General features: G+C 43.0%; 1 protein-coding gene across 1 annotated transcript in view; it reads right to left on the reverse strand.

Moving 5' to 3' along the window:
* LOC110594079 (zinc finger protein 556) overlaps nucleotides 1-3077 on the reverse strand; it is a 9748-nt gene extending 6671 nt beyond the window's left edge. The window contains 5 exon segments of the mRNA XM_044913141.1: nucleotides 1-54; nucleotides 57-757; nucleotides 1384-1567; nucleotides 2213-2339; nucleotides 3039-3077. The exon segment at nucleotides 1-54 is cut by the window's left edge and continues 58 nt beyond it. Coding sequence (XP_044769076.1) covers nucleotides 1-54; nucleotides 57-757; nucleotides 1384-1567; nucleotides 2213-2339; nucleotides 3039-3077 — 1105 coding nt within the window.
* Between the last annotated feature and the right edge of the window lie 17038 nt (nucleotides 3078-20115).

The following is a 20115-nucleotide window of genomic DNA, read 5'->3' on the forward strand; positions in this document are numbered from 1 at the left end:
ATTTTTGGAAGCATGAGGGCCAACTGAAAGTTTTCCCACATTGCTTGCATTTATGGGTTTCTCTTCAGTGTGCATTCTGACATGTTTATGTAAGGATGAGGGCCAACCAAATGCTTTCCCACATTTTTCACATTTATAGGGTTTTTCTCCATTGTGAATTCTCACATGTCTCTGAAAGGATGTGAGCCAACAGTAGGCTTTCCCACACTGCTTACATTCATAAGGTTTCTCTCCAGTGTGCATTATCATATGTACTCGAAAGGATTTGGGACAGCTAAAGCCTTTTCCACACTGCTTACATTCATAGGGTTTCCCACCATTATGCATCATCACATGTACTCGAAAGGATTTAGGACAACTGAAGGCTTTCCCACATTGCTTACACTCATAGGGTTTCTCTCCAGTGTGACTCCTTATATGTCCAGTGAGGGAATGGGAACGAATAAATGTTTTCCCACAAAGTTTACATGCATAGGGTTTCTCTCCACTGTGAGTTTTCACATGATTCCTTAGGTATGAAGAACAACTGAAGGCTTTCCCACATTCCTCACACTGATATAGTTTGCGTCCAGTGTGACTCCTTTTGTGCCTCTTAAGGGATGAACGATGCCTGAAGACTTTTCCACACTGACTGCATTCATACAGTTTTACTCCACTAGGAGTTTTCTTATACAACTTAATATTTGGAATACGGCTGACAGTTTCTCCACATGTATTACCTTTGCTACTTTCACAGAGTCTCTCCACTATATGACTTCTGCAAAAAAAAAGCGGGGGGAGCACAATATTAATGGTTTGTATATTCATAATTTATTAATATTTGTTAATGAGTGCTAGGATTATATTTCTACCATTTTCTGTATAAATGTAGGCTTTCTTTTTCTAAAGATTTTATTGATTTATTTGAGAGAGAGAGAGAGAGAGTACCATAGTGGGGAGGGGCAGAGAGAGAAGGAGAAGCAGACTCCCCGCTGAGCAGGGAGCCTGATGTGAGGCTTGGTCCCAGGACCCCGGGATTATGATCTGAGCTGAAGGCAGATGCTTAACCAACTGAGCCACCCAGGTGCCCCATAAATGTAGCTTTTCTGTCCTGTTTGAATTATTTCAAAATGTAATAAACTAGCTGCTTTGGGAATGGGCTTAAAGCATAGCCCATTACTACAACAGCGTTTCTCATACAGGGTTCCCTGATCATTGTTTCCCACTGAACTATCTTTCAAATGCTCAATGTCTGAGTCACATGAAGGAAAAAAAGGAGGAAATGATCTGTGAATAAACAAATTCTGGAACAAGGTTTATCAGTTTTTTGTTTTTGTTTTTTAATTTCATGAAATAGTAAGATTCTCTACTGGAATATTGTGTTTTCTCCTAAGTGCAACTCACCTCAAATGTCTCCACTCATTGTTGTGCTTATCTTCAATGCACTGGTCTTCCCAATTTTCTTGAAAAAGGGAGGTCCAGAAATCATTTTTTGTGAACATTGCTATTTTCTGTTCATTAGATAATTTTTCTCCAAAAATATCCTGCTGAGAAATGGACCCATTGGTTTTAAGTTGAGTCTCATCATCTAAAACAGAACAGTGAATAAATCTTATAAGGAAGGCACCTGTGAGCAAAGAACTACAGTTTAGCTGTTTCAAAACTTCATTATTAAGAGGCACAAGAGGTCAAAATGGAGGCGATTTTTTTTTTAAGATTTTATTTATTTATTTGACAGAGAGAGAGTGCACACGTGCACAAGCAGGGGGAGCAGCAGGCAGAGGGAGAGGGAGAAGCAGGCCCCTTGTGGATCAGGGAGCCCAGTGCAGGGGCTTGATCCCAGGACTGTATCATGACCTGAGACAAAGGCAGACACTTAACCAACTGAGCTGCCCAGTTGCCCCTGGAGGCGATTTAATATGAACAGAAAAACCACAAGATTTCAAACAACAAACTTCTCCATGTCCACAAAGTGACACATGAATATATACCCAGACTGATGACACTGAAGGACCCTAAGTATTTTAAAGAAGACAGAAAGAAAAACACAGGTTAATATTTGGACTTTTACTGTCACAGAGAAACTGTTAGATTCTAGATCCATGACAGCTGTGATCATGCCTGTTTTATTTATCAGTGTGTTTTCCTTCTTATTCCAAATCTTGAAGTAGGCTTAATGAATAAGAAATACTTACTCTCTAAATAACTAAGTGAAGGATTGCTGCCTCCTTACCTACTGAGACCAGGTTCCTGAAGGTTTCCAGCATCACATCTTTGTAGAGCTTCCTCTGAGCAGGATTCAGCAGGGCCCACTCCTCTTGGGTGAAGTCCACAACCACATCCTCGAAGACCACTGAGTCCTAAAACAAACCACATCATTGTAGGAGAGTGGGCAACACTGACAACACAGGGAAAGTGGACTCAAATTCACAGGAAGTTCAAACAAGATTCTTTGGTCTCTTCACATCTAATCTATGTCCACACTCATTTTCTGTATCATTGTCTTTTTTTAAAGATTTTATTTATTATTTGAGAGAGTGTGCGCACGAGAGAAAGCACAAGCAGGGGGGAGCGGCAAAGGGAGAGGGAGAAGCAGACTCCCTCCTGAGCAAGGAGCCTGATGTGGGGGCTTGATCCCAGGACCCCGAGATCATGACCTGAGCCAAAGGCAGACACTTAACCAACCTGAACCACCCAGGCTCCCTCTGTATCATAGTCTTAACACATTAACACATTGAACTTATCTCTCTCTCCATTTTTACTGTGGCCCTTCCTGTGTGATCCCTGCCTTTTCACAGAATCTAGAATGGTCCAAAACACTTGGAGAAATTAGAGAAATGCTATATAAATGAAACAAATACTGCTGTTTTATGAGTATCAATTCCTTATGACAAAAATGATTTCATCTCTTTGCTTATTGCCTACCACATCTCTCAGCACTGCATAAACCACAAGTTCAAATCTTGATGAGATTCTGATAAATAAAAACACACTGAAGGAGCTTTTCCTTCATTTCCTCTCACCAACAGTGAGAGGCCCAAGGTAGAAACCCAACTCACAATGTGGGCCAACTGACCCTTTGTCTTGATGTACTCCATTCGAAATACACAAATCCAACTGGGTGCCGGAAGACATTTTTCTGGAGAAATGCTAATTTTAACTCATATGTGTATTATTTACATATATTATTTATCACAGAATCAGTTGCTACTCTTTCTTACTTTATGTCCCCTTAATTTGAGACAGAAGCACTATTGAGAAAGATGAGGAAAGAGGAAGACATGAGAATTCAGAAGGCGGGAAGAAGACATGAGAACTTAGACCTTTCCATAATATCCACATTCATAAACCTTGGTGTTGGTGTGCATTAATTTTGAGTACACACACATACACACTGAGGTTATAAGATGCCAAAACAGCTCATTCCATCCAAGGCATGCTGTTGCCTTGATCTTGGACTTCCCAGCCTCTGTACCTGTGAGAAATAAATTTCTGTTGTTTATAGGCCACTCTTTGGTATTTTAACCAACTGAACCACCCAGGCGCCCCTTTTTGGTATTTTATTATAGCAGCCTGAATGGGCTAAGACACACTGCCAGAGACTGGAGCAAATTGAGATGGGGAATAACAGTCAAGGATGGTGGAGAGTGATGGGAGGTGGAGCATATCATCTTGTGGGGAACTAGTCAGATCTGACTCTGTGAGAAATGCAGAACTACTTCAGGCTTTTGCACAGAGGAGTGATGTCCTCTGATAGCTTTAATGACCCATCACTTGTGCTGAGACTAGACTGCAGGGGATGGATGTAGAGACGAGAACACCTGATAGGAAAATAAAGCCATTGGGTGCCTGGGTGGCTCAGTCGTTAAGCGTCTGCCTTCGGCTCAGGTCATGATCTCAGGGTCCTGGGATCGAGCCCCACATCGGGCTCCCTGCTCCACGGGATGCCTGCTTCTCCCTCTCCCACTCCCCCTGCTGGTGTTCCCTCTCTCACTGTGTCTCTCTCTGTCAAATAAATAAATAAAATCATTTAAAAAAAAAAAGAAAAGAAAAGAAAGCCATAACCAGGTGAGAAGAAGGTGGGTCAACCTGGGTGCTCACAGTGGAATGTGCAGGGAAAGCATAGATAAGAGCTACAGATTCCTGATGGACTGAAGTTGGGGCAAGACAGAATGAGGAGATTTAATGACTGATCACTTCTCACCATAGAAACTGGAATAATGGAGTTTCCATCAACTGAAATGTAGAAGGCCTTATGTGGATTAAGTTCTTGGGGAGAGAAAGAGAAATTCACCATAGAGTATACCAAGATGGGAATAAGAATAAGACATCCAAGTAAATACATGTATAATAATGTTTTTAGGAGCACTGGTCATAATGGCAAAAATCTGAACACACCCAAATCACCACTAGTAATAGAGTTAATAAATAATAATTGCATATCCTTACAAGTGAATACAAGAGAGCAGTAAAGGTTTATTATTACTCCATAGAAGACCATGAAATAACTTTAAAAGAAGTCTGACATAAGGTAGCATATACACTGTGGTTCCATTTACATGCATTATAAAACATCCAAAGTTAGAGTGTCTTTATTTAATGATGCATACACAGGCGATAAAAGCATGGATAGTACCATCACAGGATTCAAGATACTGGTTACATCTGGAGAGGAGGGAATCACTTCCAGTGGAGTGTCTAATGTCAAGAACTGTTCTAGATCTAGGGCTGGATTTTCTTTCATAGCTGTTTATTTTTTATGATTTCCATGGACTGTTCAATATGTCTTATGTACTTTCCTGCATGTATGTTATACTTTACAATGAAACTCTATAATCAACTAATACAATTTACCTGAAATCATCTTAAGAATCATAGAAAGCAATATAGAAAACATGAAAAAAACTCATACTGTAGGGGAATCAATGGTAAGATGCATAGCCCAATAAAGGGAATAGTTAAAAAAAGATTATTCAAAAAGGAACATACAAATGGAGTGAAGTTCATTATTTTCTATCAAAAAAAGTACAAAACTAGGTTCCCATTGCCTCACTCCTAGTCAACACTGTACTAGAGATCCAATCCAGTGCCACCCCAAAATAAACAAATATGCAGAATTACAAAATAATAGAAAGATCATTGTTATCCTTAGCACTAACAAGCATATGCATAGGACCAAAACAGAACAAAAAGAACCAAAAAGATTTAGCAAGATTCTAAAATAAAAACACAAGATGAAAATAAAACTCATTACCTTTCCATTTAATAACAACACTAAGTTGGAAAACTCACATTAAAAAGTGAACACAACTGTATGGCAATATGAGGTACCCTGTGGACCTGCTCCCCAGTGAAACTGGTGAAATTACTTTTTTAAAAAAGATTTTATTTATTTATTTATTTATTTATTTATTTATTTATTTGAGAGAGAGAATGAGAGCATGGGAGGGGGCAGGGTCAGAGGGAGAAGCAGATTCCCTGCTCAGCAGGAAGCCCGATGTGGGACTTGATCCCAGGGCTCCAGGATCATGACCTGAGCCGAAGGCAGTCGCCCAACCAACTGAGCCACCCAGATGCCCTGAAATTACTTTTAAAACCATCATTTCAAGCCTCTGGAAATAGTCCTCAGGGCATACAGCTGAGGAACCAGGTATTCAAGAAACTCTATGAGAATTCAGTAAGAAAAGTTAACAGTCTGGTATTTGAACCAAGACTACTCTCTCTCCCTAGACTTCTTTTTCAGACTGCAGCCACGGGCTCCCTATCCCCACAGCTCCTAGCCAGAGGAGGATGTCAGCATTTCTCATCCTGCCCCAGTTAGTTGTTACTGAGTTTAAGCTCCAAGCAAGAGCAATTGACAGGTGAGGGCTCTCTACTAACACCAGCCCCCACTTGTGGAATGTGGGATCTACAGCGGGTACAGGGCTGATGAGAATACTGGGGACCTGGCTGCTCTTGTTATGCCTCATAAGGCAGAGGTTCCACATCCAAGAGAGGCAAGCTGAGAAGACATCAGGCAACTGCCCTTCCTCCACTTAATGCTCAGCTCTTAAAGTGGGGTGTCACTCAGAAAGAAGTGTACCATTGTCCCCAGCTCACTGCAGTTCCCTGGCTCAAAGATTTTGACAAGGAGGAAAAGCAGGCTGTAAAAGAGATAGGTCCTGGCCTTTTGTCAAAGAACTGACTTCATTTACAACAGAAGATGGAGAATCTTAAGCCTAAGGGTGCTCTCAAAAACAGTGCAAGTTGTAGTGAAAGGCAACAAGGAAGAGATTCAGGGTACAGGCAAAACTGTAGCCCACCTTGTTTGCAGGGGAGAAACACGGAAAGAGGAGGGTGGGAGGAAACCTCCAAGGGTCTGAACAACTAACGAACATTGACCTGTGAAACTATTCCTTCAAAGGAGTCCAAATTTGACTGGATTATTCTATAGAGCAATGTATGCACCACGGCAGGTTCAAAACAATAAAGCAGTCAGCGGACCATTAGTGGAGCTTAAGAGCACTGAAGGGGTTGGGAGGAGAGTAATAGCTTTGACTAAAATAATCCGGCCAGTCACCAAGCAGACATAAACAACAGTCACAGGCCCCAGAGGATAGGGGCTAGTACCCAAAGTTGCTAAAATATATTACCTATAGTGTCCAGTTTCCAACAAAAAATTACAAGGCATGAAAAAAAAAAGGACATTGTGATCCTTACAGCAGAAAAATAAGCAGGCAACAGAAACTGATGAGAGCAAATAGATATTGGATTTAACAGAAGAAGGCTTCAAAGTAACTATTATAAATATGTTCAAAGAACTAAAGGAAATCATGATTAAAGATGTAAAGTAATATATGATGACAATGATGCACCAAATAATGTCAATAAAGAGAAATTATCCTAATGAACCAAGTGAAAATTCTGGAGTCAAAAAGCACAATAACTGAAAAAAGTCCCTAGAGGGACTCAACCATAGATTTGAACTTGTAGGAGAAAGAATTACAAAGTATGTTACTCCATTCTCATGAAATGTCCAGAATAAGAAATTCTCAAGAGGCAAAAAGTACATTAGTGGTTATTTATGGCTGGAAGCAGGATGGAGGGTGATAGATAAAGGGTATGAGGTTTCTTTCGAGGTGATGAAAATGAACTAAAGTTGACTCTGGTGATGGTTGCGTATATCTGTGAATAAACAGAAAGCACTGAATTGTACACTTTAAACTCGTGAATTGTACAGTATGTAAATTATATCTCAATAAAGCTTTTTTTTAAAAAAGCTAACACATAATAAAGAATTCTAATGAAGGGTATAAAAAGATTCTAATGGACCAAAACCTCAACTTTATTGGATAATATCAAAGTAGAATTAAATAAATAGAAAGATGTGACATGTTCTTAGAAAGAACTCAGTGTCACCAAGATGTCAGCTCCCCAAAAAGAAACCTGTAGTCTTTATAAAATCCCAGTAAATCCTCAGACCTGATTTTCCAGGACTTCACAAAAACAACTTCTCCAAACCTAAGAGAAAGAACAAATGTCCAAAAAAGACAAAAAAATTTTAAGAACAAAGTAGGGGGGCTCTTCAAATACATCAAGGAATTTGAAACCACAGTAATCTGAGCAATATATTATTAGTATAGGGATAAACAAATAGATTAATGGAAAGGAAAAGACTCCTAAAGAGACTCCCATGTAATGGAAATTTGATAACAGAACAAGCATCACAGAGCAGTGGCAGAAATGATGTACACGGTAATATATGGGGCAGGGAGAAATTGGTATCCAACTGAGAAAAATGCACTGTATTCCCATCTAATCCACAAACAATAACCACTTTATTCTATATTTAAATGTGAAAGACAGGGGGACCTGGGTGGTGCAGTTGGTTAAGCGCCCAACTCTTGGTTTCAGCACAGGTCATGATCTCAGGGTTGTGAGATGGAGCCAGGGTCGGGCTCTGTGGTCAGCGGGGAGTGTGCTTGAGATTCTCTCTCTCTCCCTCTGACCCTACCTCCACTCTCTCTCTCTCAAATAAATAAATAAATCTTTAAAGATTTCACTCATTTATTTGAGAGAGAGAGAGAGCACAAGCAGGGGAAGAGGCAGAAGGAGAAGCAGACTCCCCACTAGGCAGGGAGCCTGACATTGGGCTCAATCCCAGGACCCCGCAATCATGACCCCAGCCAAAACCAAGAGTCAGATTCTTAACTGACTTAGCCACCCAGGCACCCCTCAAATAAATAAATAAATCTTAAAAAAATAAAATTAAGAAATCAAAAAGGTAAACGACAATTTGAGATAAAGATATTTGCAACACATACAAATATAAAAATATGTGTGCAGAATAAAAATGAATGGTCAAACAAATGAATAAAAAATAGGAAAATGACTAAAACATGTATCACAAAAGATGTAAGACCACATATGAAAAAAGAGTCAACCTCATTGGTAATGAGCAAATAGAAAAATAAAATCTCAAACAGATCCTATTTCAAACCAAGAAGGGCAAAATTACTAAATTAGATAATCTCAGGTGTTGACGGTCACATGGAACACATAAGCAGTCATGCACACATGTCTGGAGAATCAATTGGTACACTTCATTGGAATTGTCTCATAAATTTGAACTTGGCCATGATCTACAATCTAGAGATTTTCCTCCAATATGTGGGCAAATGTACTACACATCTGACCTTGGACACTGAAACAAGACTCATAGGAGTGGCACTTTTCGCAAAAGCAGAAAAACAAACTTGAAAAACCCAAACCCCATAAGCACTGGAATGGAAGAATTTAATGAATGCAGCTTTCAGATAGTAGCATGTACAAAACACACTATGGCAAAGAACCATAGGAAAGCCTTTTCAGTGTAATTCCATTAATATTTATTTATTGAACGTCCCAAAGAAGTAGAACAAAGCAGAACACTGCTTAGTAAAAACAACAACAACAACAAAAACAAAAACATAAAGGTAAAGGTATGAAGATTAAGCAAAGAAGCAAACAGTGGTCATCGATGAGACAAGACAGTGGTGAGTTCTGGGAGGATCATGTCAGGAGACTCTTACAGCTACCCAAAGCCCATTTATGAATCTAGGTGGTGAATTCACAGATGTTTACACCGTGATTAGTTTTTAGATGTCCAATAAAACTTTGCATGCATTCCAAATATGATAGATTTCACCATAAAAGTTAAAGCATTAATCAAGGTTGGAAAATCACACTTTTCTTATGTTTGCTTACCATGTAGTATGAAAAAGTCAGTTTTGATTAACAAACCTTGGTAGAAAAATATTAGATGCAGATCAAGTGCCTAATTAAAGAGAACTGGTTGCATAAACTTGAAAATCAAAGACAACTGACATTATATGAAAAGCTCTGCAGGACTATCATTAGAACAAATAAGAAAAGTATGTTGCCCTGTGTATATCATGTTACTTTTCCTATAACAAAAGAAAAACTTTGCCTTTTGTTTCTTTTTATAGAAAGAAACACTGATAAAAATGCACAAGAAATTATTAAAACTGGTTGTCTGAGGGTGGCTGGGGTAGGACTGGCATGGACCAGAATACGCTGGCAGGGAGTTGTTTTATGTTAGATTTTCAGTGTTTTGCAAGGTTTTTAAACCTTTGCATACATTATTTACTTTACATAAAGAGAAATCTATATAAGTTATATTTTGCTTTTTTAAAAAGATTTATTTATTTATTTATTTAAGAGAGAGGGAGAGAGAGAATCTCAAACTGATTCCACGCTGAGCACAGAGCCCAACACAAGGCTCAATCCCACAACCCTGAGATCATGACCTGAGCTGAAACCAAGGGTCTGATGTTTAACTGAGCCACCCAGGCACCTCTATATTTTGCTTTTTAATAGTTTTTATTTTTACTTGGGAACCACTTTTCCACACAGGAAATCATTTTAATATTTAATCCTGTGAAAATTAATAAAGGTAAGCCTCACTAAAATGGAGTTGGAAGAAAAAATAATAATAATAAATGAAAAAAGAAAAAAGGAAAGAAAAACCCAGAAGAAAAAAAAAATCAGATGGAGCTGGGAGGCCAGAAGGGGGAGCATTCCACCTTGATTACAAGAACTGCCCATTACAAACTCCAACAGAAGAATCTCTACAGGAAAGAACCATCAATTACAGGCCCTGACAGGAAGAGATGTCCACAGCATCTCCTATAAGAAATTGACTACCCCTAGGGTGTCTGGCTAGCTCAGTCAGTACAGTATAAGACTCTCGATCTCAAGGTTGTGAGTTCAAGCCCCGCATTGGACATAGAGCCTACTTACAAAAATTTTAAAAATAAAATAAAAAATAAGAATGGAGAATTCTTTTAAAAAAAAAAAAAGGAGAGAGAAGAAATTGACTACACCTATAATTCAGCAAGAAAAACTGTCATCAAAACTCAGAGAAATTCTCATCCCCCTGAACTCTTCCCTTTGTCCAATGGACTTTTGTCCAAAACAAGCCCTCCCAACTTCCTCCTTCTCCAAAAAATAATGTTCCTCTTCTTTGTTTGTTGGACATGTCTATGGTTTTGCTGTAGCTTGCATGTCCCAAATTGCAATTCTCTGCTATTCCCGAATAACCCCATTTTTGATGTTAAAGTAACTGACATTAACTTTAAGGTTAACAATTCCCTGAAAACTAAAGTTTATTAAAGTGTAAACCATGAAAAATAAAATATCTCAAACCTCTTTACAACTAAAATGACAGGTGACATCGTCATTGTTTCCACTCTATCTTAAACTGGTTTTTTTTTTTTTTTTTTTAAGATTTATTTATTTGAGAGAGAGTGAATGGGAGGAGTGGCAGAGGGGGATTGAGAGAATCTTAAGCAGATTCCATGCTGAGCTCAGAGCCTGACTCAGAGCTGGATGTGGGGCTCAGTCTCACAACCCTGAGATCATGACCTAAGCTGCCACCAAGAGTCAGACACTTAACCGACTGCACCCCCAAGGGCCCCTCAAACTGGGGAATATTTTCAAAAAATGAGTAGAATACTTCACACGTTAGAGGTTTGGACCTAACCCATTCAATGCACTATGATTTTCAAGGATTTGCATATCCAAAGGTAATTTTTCTCATATCAGTTAAAATAAGAATTGTTTTAGGAATAGTACATTTTAAATCTCATAACTCTATAGAGACAATCACTGATATAAAAATTATTGAAAAAGTGAAAAATTAACCTGAGAGTTTAAATACACCCATCTCCTATCTGGACTTTCTCTTGTCAAAGAAGGAAGAAAAATGTTGTATGTTTCCAGAATTCTCTTCTCTCATATTTTATCTTTCAATCCATTTCTACTCACCCAAGAAAATAAAAGTCTTACACACTCAAACAGGGAAATGAAAAGGCCAAAAACGTTTAGGGAGACTGGAGTTATACAGCAGCAACATTAGATATAGAAATCAGAAGGGAAGAAAACCAAACATTTCCATTCCATAAAGCCACTCACTTATCCACTGTTCGCAAAGAAAACCCACCATGTTCAGAAGGTGACATATTCACAGGCTTGGGGTCCAGAACCTCACTGCAGAAATGCCAGCCTTCTGTTGGTCAGTCTCCAGTGACGGAGGGCAGGGAGACCCGAGCAGACACAGGGATGAACTCTGGAGCCCCACACACCCGCCTCTCCCGACCTTGCAGTGTGGGAATGCTCCCTCTCCAGGCTTCAATTCTCAGTAGCCAGGAAATTCTTGGCTGGAGTCAGTTTAAGGCTCTACCCCAAATGAACCCCCACATTCATAACTCTTTCTCTAGGAGAAAGACCCCAAAAGAGTCTTTCTCTAAGTCTGACCTTGATAGACTTTCTCAGTGTGCACAAACTACGCTCTGAGTGCACCACCTCTGTGCATGCCCACCCCAAATGTATTATTTAGAAACATCCCCAAGGCAGTGGCAAGCATAACCTCAGAAAGGGCATCACCACCAGCCACACACATTTTAGTGCCCTGCAGCTTTTCTAGGCACACACACACCTTCTCCAGATGGTGCGGGCAGCCCAGGACACAGGCACAGGAGACTCTCCAGAAAGAAACCATTTCATTCCCTCCCTCTGCTGTTGCTTGGCTGCCCTTACTTAGCTTGGAGTCACTGGGCAGGGCCCCTATCCCCACTCCAGGTAGTTGGGATTTAGCATGAATCTCTGAAGTCCAATAATACCAGACAGAATAGAATTATCTGCAGTCATAAATTCCCCACCCTGTCAAAAAATAACTGACATTTTTTGGTGAGTCTTTGTAATTCACCAACTAATATGCCAAACGTTTTGTGTGCGGAAATGCACTCATTTGTATGCATTCATAATGGGACAGAGGGTTTCTCTATTTTCCTTAGATTCTTTCCCCCAGTAGCATTCTCCAGGCTAAGCTCTGGAATTCCATTTGTCATCACCAAAAAGAAAACAACAGATGTGAGAAACTTAACCACACATGCTCCAGGAGAGAAAAAAGACACAAAAGAATTTTTAACAAATGCAAGACTAAATCTTTCTTCCCCCCTGAAATTGACCACTCCCTCTTTCTTTGCAAATATTTCATCTAATCTTTCAAAGTCTGTTAATTAAATGTATTTACATTTACTGAAAAATCTGAGGCTCGAATAGCCAAATAAATCTTTTCAAGGTGACAAACCCAGGGAGGGGCAGTGCAGAACTGGAACACAGACATAGATGACTCAGGGGTCAAGCAGGGCCATCCTACCACGTGGGACACCCACCCCCCACCACCTGTTCTCTGAAATGCTCCCGGAACACCCTCCCAAAGGGCACAGGCTCCTGTCCCACCGTAGGTCTCCAGCGCATTTTGCTTTGCAGGTTGCCGCACTAGCTCACTGGGTGGGTTGTCTCTGTTCTTTGGTTTTGCTTTCTTCACTGTGAGAACCCAGAGGGCAGGAACCATTTCTCTTCCCTCAATAGCAGCATCTGCCGGCTGACGACGAAAGTCCCTCCAGGGGAGGGAACTGGGGTCACTTAGGGATCCAGAACCTACCAGATCTCTCCGAGCCAGGGCCCTAAGCGGGTCTCCTGGGACTCCTCGCCCGCCCCCCAAGGCTGTCCTCCGGGAGAAGCCGACCCGGGGCTGAGATCCCCCCAGCCCCGGGTGGATAGCAGTCGCGCTCACCTGGTCACCCCAGGAAGTTCTGAGAACCCAGACCCACGCGCGGATGGGACAGGACGCGGGGACCTCACCCCGCAGCCAAGAGCGGAAACGCGGGTCAGAACCTGGACAGGGGTGGGGGGAGGAACCCGGGCCGCGGCCACCTCCAGCCTGTACCGGCCTGTTCGAACCAGCCCCTCCCGGTGTCGGCCCGACCCCGCACACTCACCATCTCTCAGCCCCGCTCCTGGCTCTCCTGGCGTCCTCGCGGTGACTCCGCGGCCCGTGCGGGTGAGAGCGATGCGGATTCAAGACACCTGCTCCCCAAGGGGCAGGTGCACACTGGTGCCTCAGGCAGTCTGAGAGCCTAGGCCACTAGGCTGGGAGCGCGCCCGCCCCCGGCTCTGATTGGACGGTGCTCCGAACCCCGCCTCCTAATTGGATAGCCCAACACCCTTGCCCCAGGGCCCCTGATGGGATAATCCCAACTGGAACACACGTGGCTGGCCTCTCCCGGCTGGTCATGACAGGGACATCTGTGCCCAAGTAGAACTAGCTCTAATTCCCTGAGGATCTCGGCGTCTTCCCGCAGCTCGGTGGCACCGCCTGTCTCCAGACCCCGTTGCCCCTTGGAGCAACACCTCTTTGTCCAGAGAAGGAGGGGTGCCCGCGCCTGGCCGGGCTGGGACACGACGGGACAGGCCAGGAGGGCCTGGTGTCCTCCAGGGGCCAGAGGTTGGCTTGGGACCGCAAGGTCATCCATGGGTCTGCGCTCTTTAAGAACACAGGTATTTGACAGTGACTTCAGCACGTGCAGTGCAGGGTCTGGATACGTTTTGATGTTCGGCGGTTGTCACCGTTTGAGGCCCTACCTATGCTGCCCCACCCCACTCACCTGCTGCTTTATATCAGCAAAGTCCAGCCAACGAGGGCCGCTGCTTGCCGGAAATCTGGACCCTGCAGCTTGAACCTGGGCACAGGAACTTTTCCCAGAACAACCACAAGTTACCAGATGTGTTTATTATAATTCCCAGGTTCACGTTTTACACTAAAGGGAAATTAACTGCAGATCCATGTTTTAGTATGTCCCTAGAGACTTCGAAATGTGAACGGCTATGATATTCCTCAGGCACCCTAAATGACAGAAGAAAACAGCAAAAGCTTAAATAAATTTGGAATAGACCCAGAAATTTAATATGCTTAACAGATTGAGTCAAAATTCCTAGTGCATTTAATATGCTTCTCTGTGCAGAAAATACTTCCCAGCTTAAGAGCCAGTGGAAGGAAAATCTATTGCTTATTTTATTTACAAAGTTGAAAGAAATCATGTTTTATGGTTTTTAAAAAGTATTGTCCACTCTCATAAAAATTAGTGCTCAGAGACGTAGCATGTACAAAAGAGGGTTCTCATTAAAAATGTACTACTCGGGAGGCACCTGAGTGGCTCAGTCATTAAGCATCTGCCTTTGGCTCAGGTCATGATCCCAGGGTCCTGGGATCGAGCCCCCCATCCGGCTCCCTGCTCGGCGGGGAGCCTGCTTCTTCCTCTCCTACTCCCCCTGCTTGTGTTCCCTCTCTCGCTGTCTCTCTGTGTCAAATAAACAAAATCTTAAAATATATATACACACACACACTCGGGGCGCCTGGGTGGCTCAGTCAGTTTGGCGTCTGCCTTTGGCTCAGGTTATCTCAGGGTCCTGGGATCGAGCCCTGCATTGGGCTCCCTGATCAGTGGGGAGTCTGCTTCTCCCTCTCCCTCTGCCTGCCGCTCCCCGTGTTTGTGCTCTGTCAGATAAATAAATAAAATCTTAAAAATACATATATTACTCATTTGATTTATAAAGTATTAAAAATAAAATATGGTTAATTTACTTTTGTTTATTGTTATAAATGAACAAGTTTTTTAAAGATTATTTATCTGAGAAAGAGAGAGCACACGGTGGGGAGGGGCAGAGGGAGAAGGAGAGAGAATCTCAAGCAGACTCCACAGGAGTCTGGGGAGGGGCTCAATCTCAGGACCCTGAGATCATGACCTGAGCTGAAACCAAGAATCCCACACTTAACTGACTGCACCATCCAGGCGCCCCTAAATGAACACCGAGTTTTAAAGAACCAGCCTGAGATTTAGAAATCTCACTTAAAACTCTCTCCTAGCACACCCTCTAGCATTCATGTCCCTTTGCCCCTCCAAATTTCAATTTTATTAGTTTTTGTACATACAATCAGAGTTTCTTTATGTAAAGAGAAGCAATTTCAACTACATTTTTTCTTCCCTCAGACATACTAAGGTAACATGGTTTACACACTGATATATGCTTTGATTCTATTCAATTGGAAATAAATTCCTGCAGCTCTTTTCATAGCAAGGTTCATATGATGCTATAATATTGTGTAACCAGTTCTTTTTAGAAACTGGCCCCATACCCAATCTTCTGCTATTCAAATGAATACAAAGGCAAGTTAAATGGACCCAGTTAAAAGACTTGTGAATACCTCCAAAGTGACTGAAACCAAAACTAGATAGGCGGTTAGAGAACAGGATAAAACAAATATTTTTAAAATTGTACCTTTTTCACATGTAAATAATTCTTTAAATTTTTATAGTGTGGTATCTCATACTTCAAAAACATTGCATAAATGTCTTATATTAAGCTTAAATATTAATACTGTATAAACCCTGTAGATTGGACATAATCCTCAATAGATTTTGGGCAGATATTAGACTCCCAATGTGTCCACCTTTCTTCATTTCCCTCCTACTCCTTAATGTGACCACTATTGGGAACTTTATAGTTATTCTTCATAGCTTTGCCATCTATTATTCATTACTAAATAGTGTTTTGTTTAACTTTGCCATTTTTTGTGGGTTTTTTTTTTTAGCTGAATATTTGCCTCTATAGTACATGTGAAACAGGATTGCCTTGTGATTACATCTTGCTTTTTACTGATTACCAATGATATTGAGCACTTTTTGTCTTTCACCTATGAAATATGTCATTTTCTTACTTTTAATTCATTTGTATGTTTATTGGTTTCTTCTGATATCTTTATATGCTCTAGACATGAATCTTTTTCATTTGTATGTATTGCAAATATTGTCTCCCAGACTGTGTTTACCTTTGTACTCCCTTTATTCTACATTTCAGTGGTCTATAGGTTTGCGTTTAATTTCTCATTCTCTTCCTTTGTAGCTCTTTTCTCTTATATAAAAAAACCTCTCCATATTCTGAAGTCATCAAATCTTGCTGTAACTTCTAAGAGTGTTCTAGCTTCTTCCTTCACATGTAAATCTTCAGTAACTTGATTATCATACATGGAGTTGCCAGAAGATTCATTATTCCCTTGTAGACAACCACTGGTTACTGTCCATGTGTTAATGTGTCCATAATTTGTACCACTGTGCAGCAATGCCTGCTGCATCTTCTTGGTAAAATATGATGATATTTGCATTTTATAACATGGAAACATTTTTTTAAAAAGATTTTATTTGTTTATTTGACAGAGACACAGTGAGAGAGGGAACACAAGCAGGGGGAGTGGGAGAGGGAGAAGCGGGCTTCCCGCTGAGCCGGGAGCCCGATGCGGGGCTCGATCCCAGGACCCCGGGATCTCGACCTGAGCCGAAGGCAGACGCTTAACGACTGAGCCACCCAGGCGCTCATTTTTATCCCTGAAATGAGCTCCAGTCCTTGATAGGTATCTAATAAGTTGGGAATTATACTGTCCAATATTCCATTTATGACTTATTCCTCATTCAAAACTGAGTTTTCTTTTTTAAGATTTTATTTATTTATTTGAGAGAAAGTGAGAGAGAAAGAGAGCAAGAGAAGGGGGAGGGTCAGAGGGAGGAGCAGACTCCCCGCTGAGCAGGGAGCCCGATGCGGGACTCGATCCCGGGACTCCAGGATCATGACCTGAGCCGAAGGCAGTCGCTCAACCGACTGAGCCACCCAGGCGCCCCAAAACTGAGTTTTCGCGTTCATTATTATGATCACAGTCATGGTTTCATGGACACATATATGTACCAAAACCTACTTATATCTGAATTTTATTGTATTTCAGGTATTACTCAAAAAACCTAAAAGGTTAGCTTGATCCCAACCTTTCTATTTCATGTAGTATCAAAATCACACCAACTTAATACAAATAATTGGGAAGCCTTCTAGTTTTTCCACACATAAGAGTTTAGTAATAAAATAAGTGCGTACCTCCTAGAGCTTAGATAGCGCGCGCTTGTAAAGCTGAGCCTGACAGGCCGTTATATCTCACCACACGCAGACTGGGCAGACCCGGAAGCACTTACAGGGGCCCAAAAACGGTAGGGCCACGCAGTGAGATCCGACGCTCCCGCCCGGAAACAGGCGCCATCCTCATGAGGACCCGCGGAAGCTCTCAGACACACACACGTGGCTCGCCAGACAGGCGGGACCGCCCCTGGGAGACACGCAGGCCCCACCCAAGCACACGCCACAGGCACGTGCCCACAGGCGGCACCCGACTCCCGCCCTGGCGCGCGCAGCTCAGCTCCCCACGCACCCCTGCCCCAGCTCTGTCTGGTCTGCTCGGGAATCACTCACCTCCTTTCTGTGCTGCGTGGCCTAGAACGTCAGCTTCAAGGCAGGGGTGGTACGTTGTCCGTTCTGCTCACTACAGAACTTGGAAGACGGCATTCCACAGAACAACCGAGAAATACTCCCCGAGCGTCCAGGCTCAACACACACCCGAACGCAGGGGTCTGAGCACGAGCGTCACGAGCGCCTCATCCGCCGGAGCTTGGGTAAAGGGGCTGTTTCCGCGCCCACCCGACAGGCAGAAAAGCCCCCAAACCCAAACGCAGGCCCGTCGGCCATCCCGGTGCACAGGGGCGCTCCTGAGCCGTCACTGGCCGCCTGAGAACTAAAGAAGGGCGATTCCGAGCCCCCGGCGAGGCCCCAGGGGTCAGACACGACTGCGGCGATGATGTCAGGCCCCTCACAGACGCCGCGAGTCTTCCAGGAAGAGGCCCTTGGTTCCAGACGCAGACAGCCCAGTCGGGGCGTCACTGGTGTCCGTCCCTCGTTCGGCCACCATGTCCTCCGCGGAGTCCCCTCATCCCCCCGTCGTGGAGGCTCCGTGGGACCCCCGGGGCCTTCCCCGTCAGTCAACGCCGCCTGAGCACAGGGGATGGGGGAGGACGGAAGCCTCAGGAGCTGGGGCCACCAGGCGAACCGCCACCAACTCCCGACATCCGGCCGCTCAGCGTACCAAAAGTTGGAGTTGGGGAAGAAGGGGAGGGCCCCCCACCACTTGCGTCTGCGCTCCCGCCTCGGTCGCCTTTGGCTGTCTCCACCTCTGAGGGGGTGCGCCTGCGCACTTCAGCGAAGACGAATTCCCAGGGGTCTCCAGGACACAGCTGCTTTAGACGCAGGCCCGTGCTGCATGCTGGGAAAAGGCTGAGTGGCTGGACTCCCTACATCTGAGGGGGGAGGGGCTCTTTTTGGAACTACATTTCCCATAGGCCAACGGGATGGGTTTTGTGCAGTGGGGAACTCCACGCAGGAAGAAGTGCGCATGCGCCATGGCTGGCGGCCACGAAGACTCGCCCCGGAGGCTGCGGATAAGGAGGGCGCGAAGGTGGGCAGTCGGTAACTTGGAGGCTCAGAGTGCGGGACCTGAGCTAGGAGACAAGTCGCGTCAGTGACTGGGACAATGGGTGTGAGTGCCCATAGGCGTCTTTGTGACCCTGAGAGGGTCTTTTGTGTTTGTGCTTGCGGGTCAGGAGCAGATGGGTATGGGGCAGCAGGAGTTGGCGCTGGTTGAGAGTCGTGTGGTCTCACGATGTGTGTTCTGCTCCTTACCTCGCACCTCACGGCCACATGGGGCTGCCCCAATGTTCCCAAGGGATGTCGGGATCAGTAATGGTGTTTCCCGGCGAGAAGGCATGGGACTGGCTTGATGACAAGTTTAGAGCTGGAAAGTCACGATGCCGGTGCCCAAGGGTTAGGATTCCCCAAGCAGGGTCCTTATTGGGGAACAACTGAGAGGTCCACCTTTAGATTTCGGAACCAGGACGTTGCTAGCAAAGGCTGACCCAAAGAACCTGGTATAAAATAAAAGATTCCAGAGGAGGTCTTATTTCTCTCCAGGTGTGTGTGTGAGGTGAGGCCCTAGGGGTTGTTTTCTAACCAGCTTCCAAAAAGGGCCTGATAAGGCATATATCCTTCCCAAGTTCTATAATTCTTCCCAAGAGTGATCCCAGCGTGATGGAAACAAGGCTTGTTGCATATGTATATATCAAGGTTGAGGAGAATTTTAAATTTCCTCTTAGCATATGAAAGCAGGAGGTTTTTGGTGGTTGTTCATTTTTTAGTAATTCAGTTTCAATATATGTACATCAAAATTCATTATTTTAAGTGTAGTTATATCAGCTTTCCACAATTGTACTACAACAGTCAAGATACAGAACACTTAATCACCACTCAAAAAAATTCATGGTGCCCATTTGTAGTCAGCACTCCCACCCTTAATCCCTAATCTGTTCTAAATCTCTATACCTTTGCCTTTTTCCAAAGAATGTCATATAAATGGAACACTACGTTGCCTTTCCAGTCCTATGTGTAAGTTTTGATGTCATATTTGTAAAATCATGCATACTTACTTTACAGAGTATTCTGAGTTTTAAGTTTTTGAACAATACCCAGCATAGTGGTGGCCTATATTCGACATTCGAAGTGACAAATTTCATTATTATTAGGAGCCATGTGAAATCAGAAAAGACACTGTGCTCCCTTGCTTAACTTTCTTCATTTGTATGATGACAGAATTGATGTGGGGTGGTGAGGGGTGAAATGAGATACTAATGATTATCAAATCACATTAATTTATGCAGCACTATGAAACCATAAATTAACATGGAGAAATGGATAGATTAGACTTTATTTGTTCTTTAATTAAGCAAAATACTGTTGCATTTTTTTCTTTTCCCTAATGTGCTAGAAATATATCCATATGGAAATTACACCTGTGAAAAGTAGAATGGGGCACATCTCCAAAGGCAAGAG

The sequence above is a fragment of the Neomonachus schauinslandi genome, chromosome 1, assembly GCF_002201575.2.
Source record: "Neomonachus schauinslandi chromosome 1, ASM220157v2, whole genome shotgun sequence".
NCBI lineage: Eukaryota > Metazoa > Chordata > Mammalia > Carnivora > Phocidae > Neomonachus > Neomonachus schauinslandi.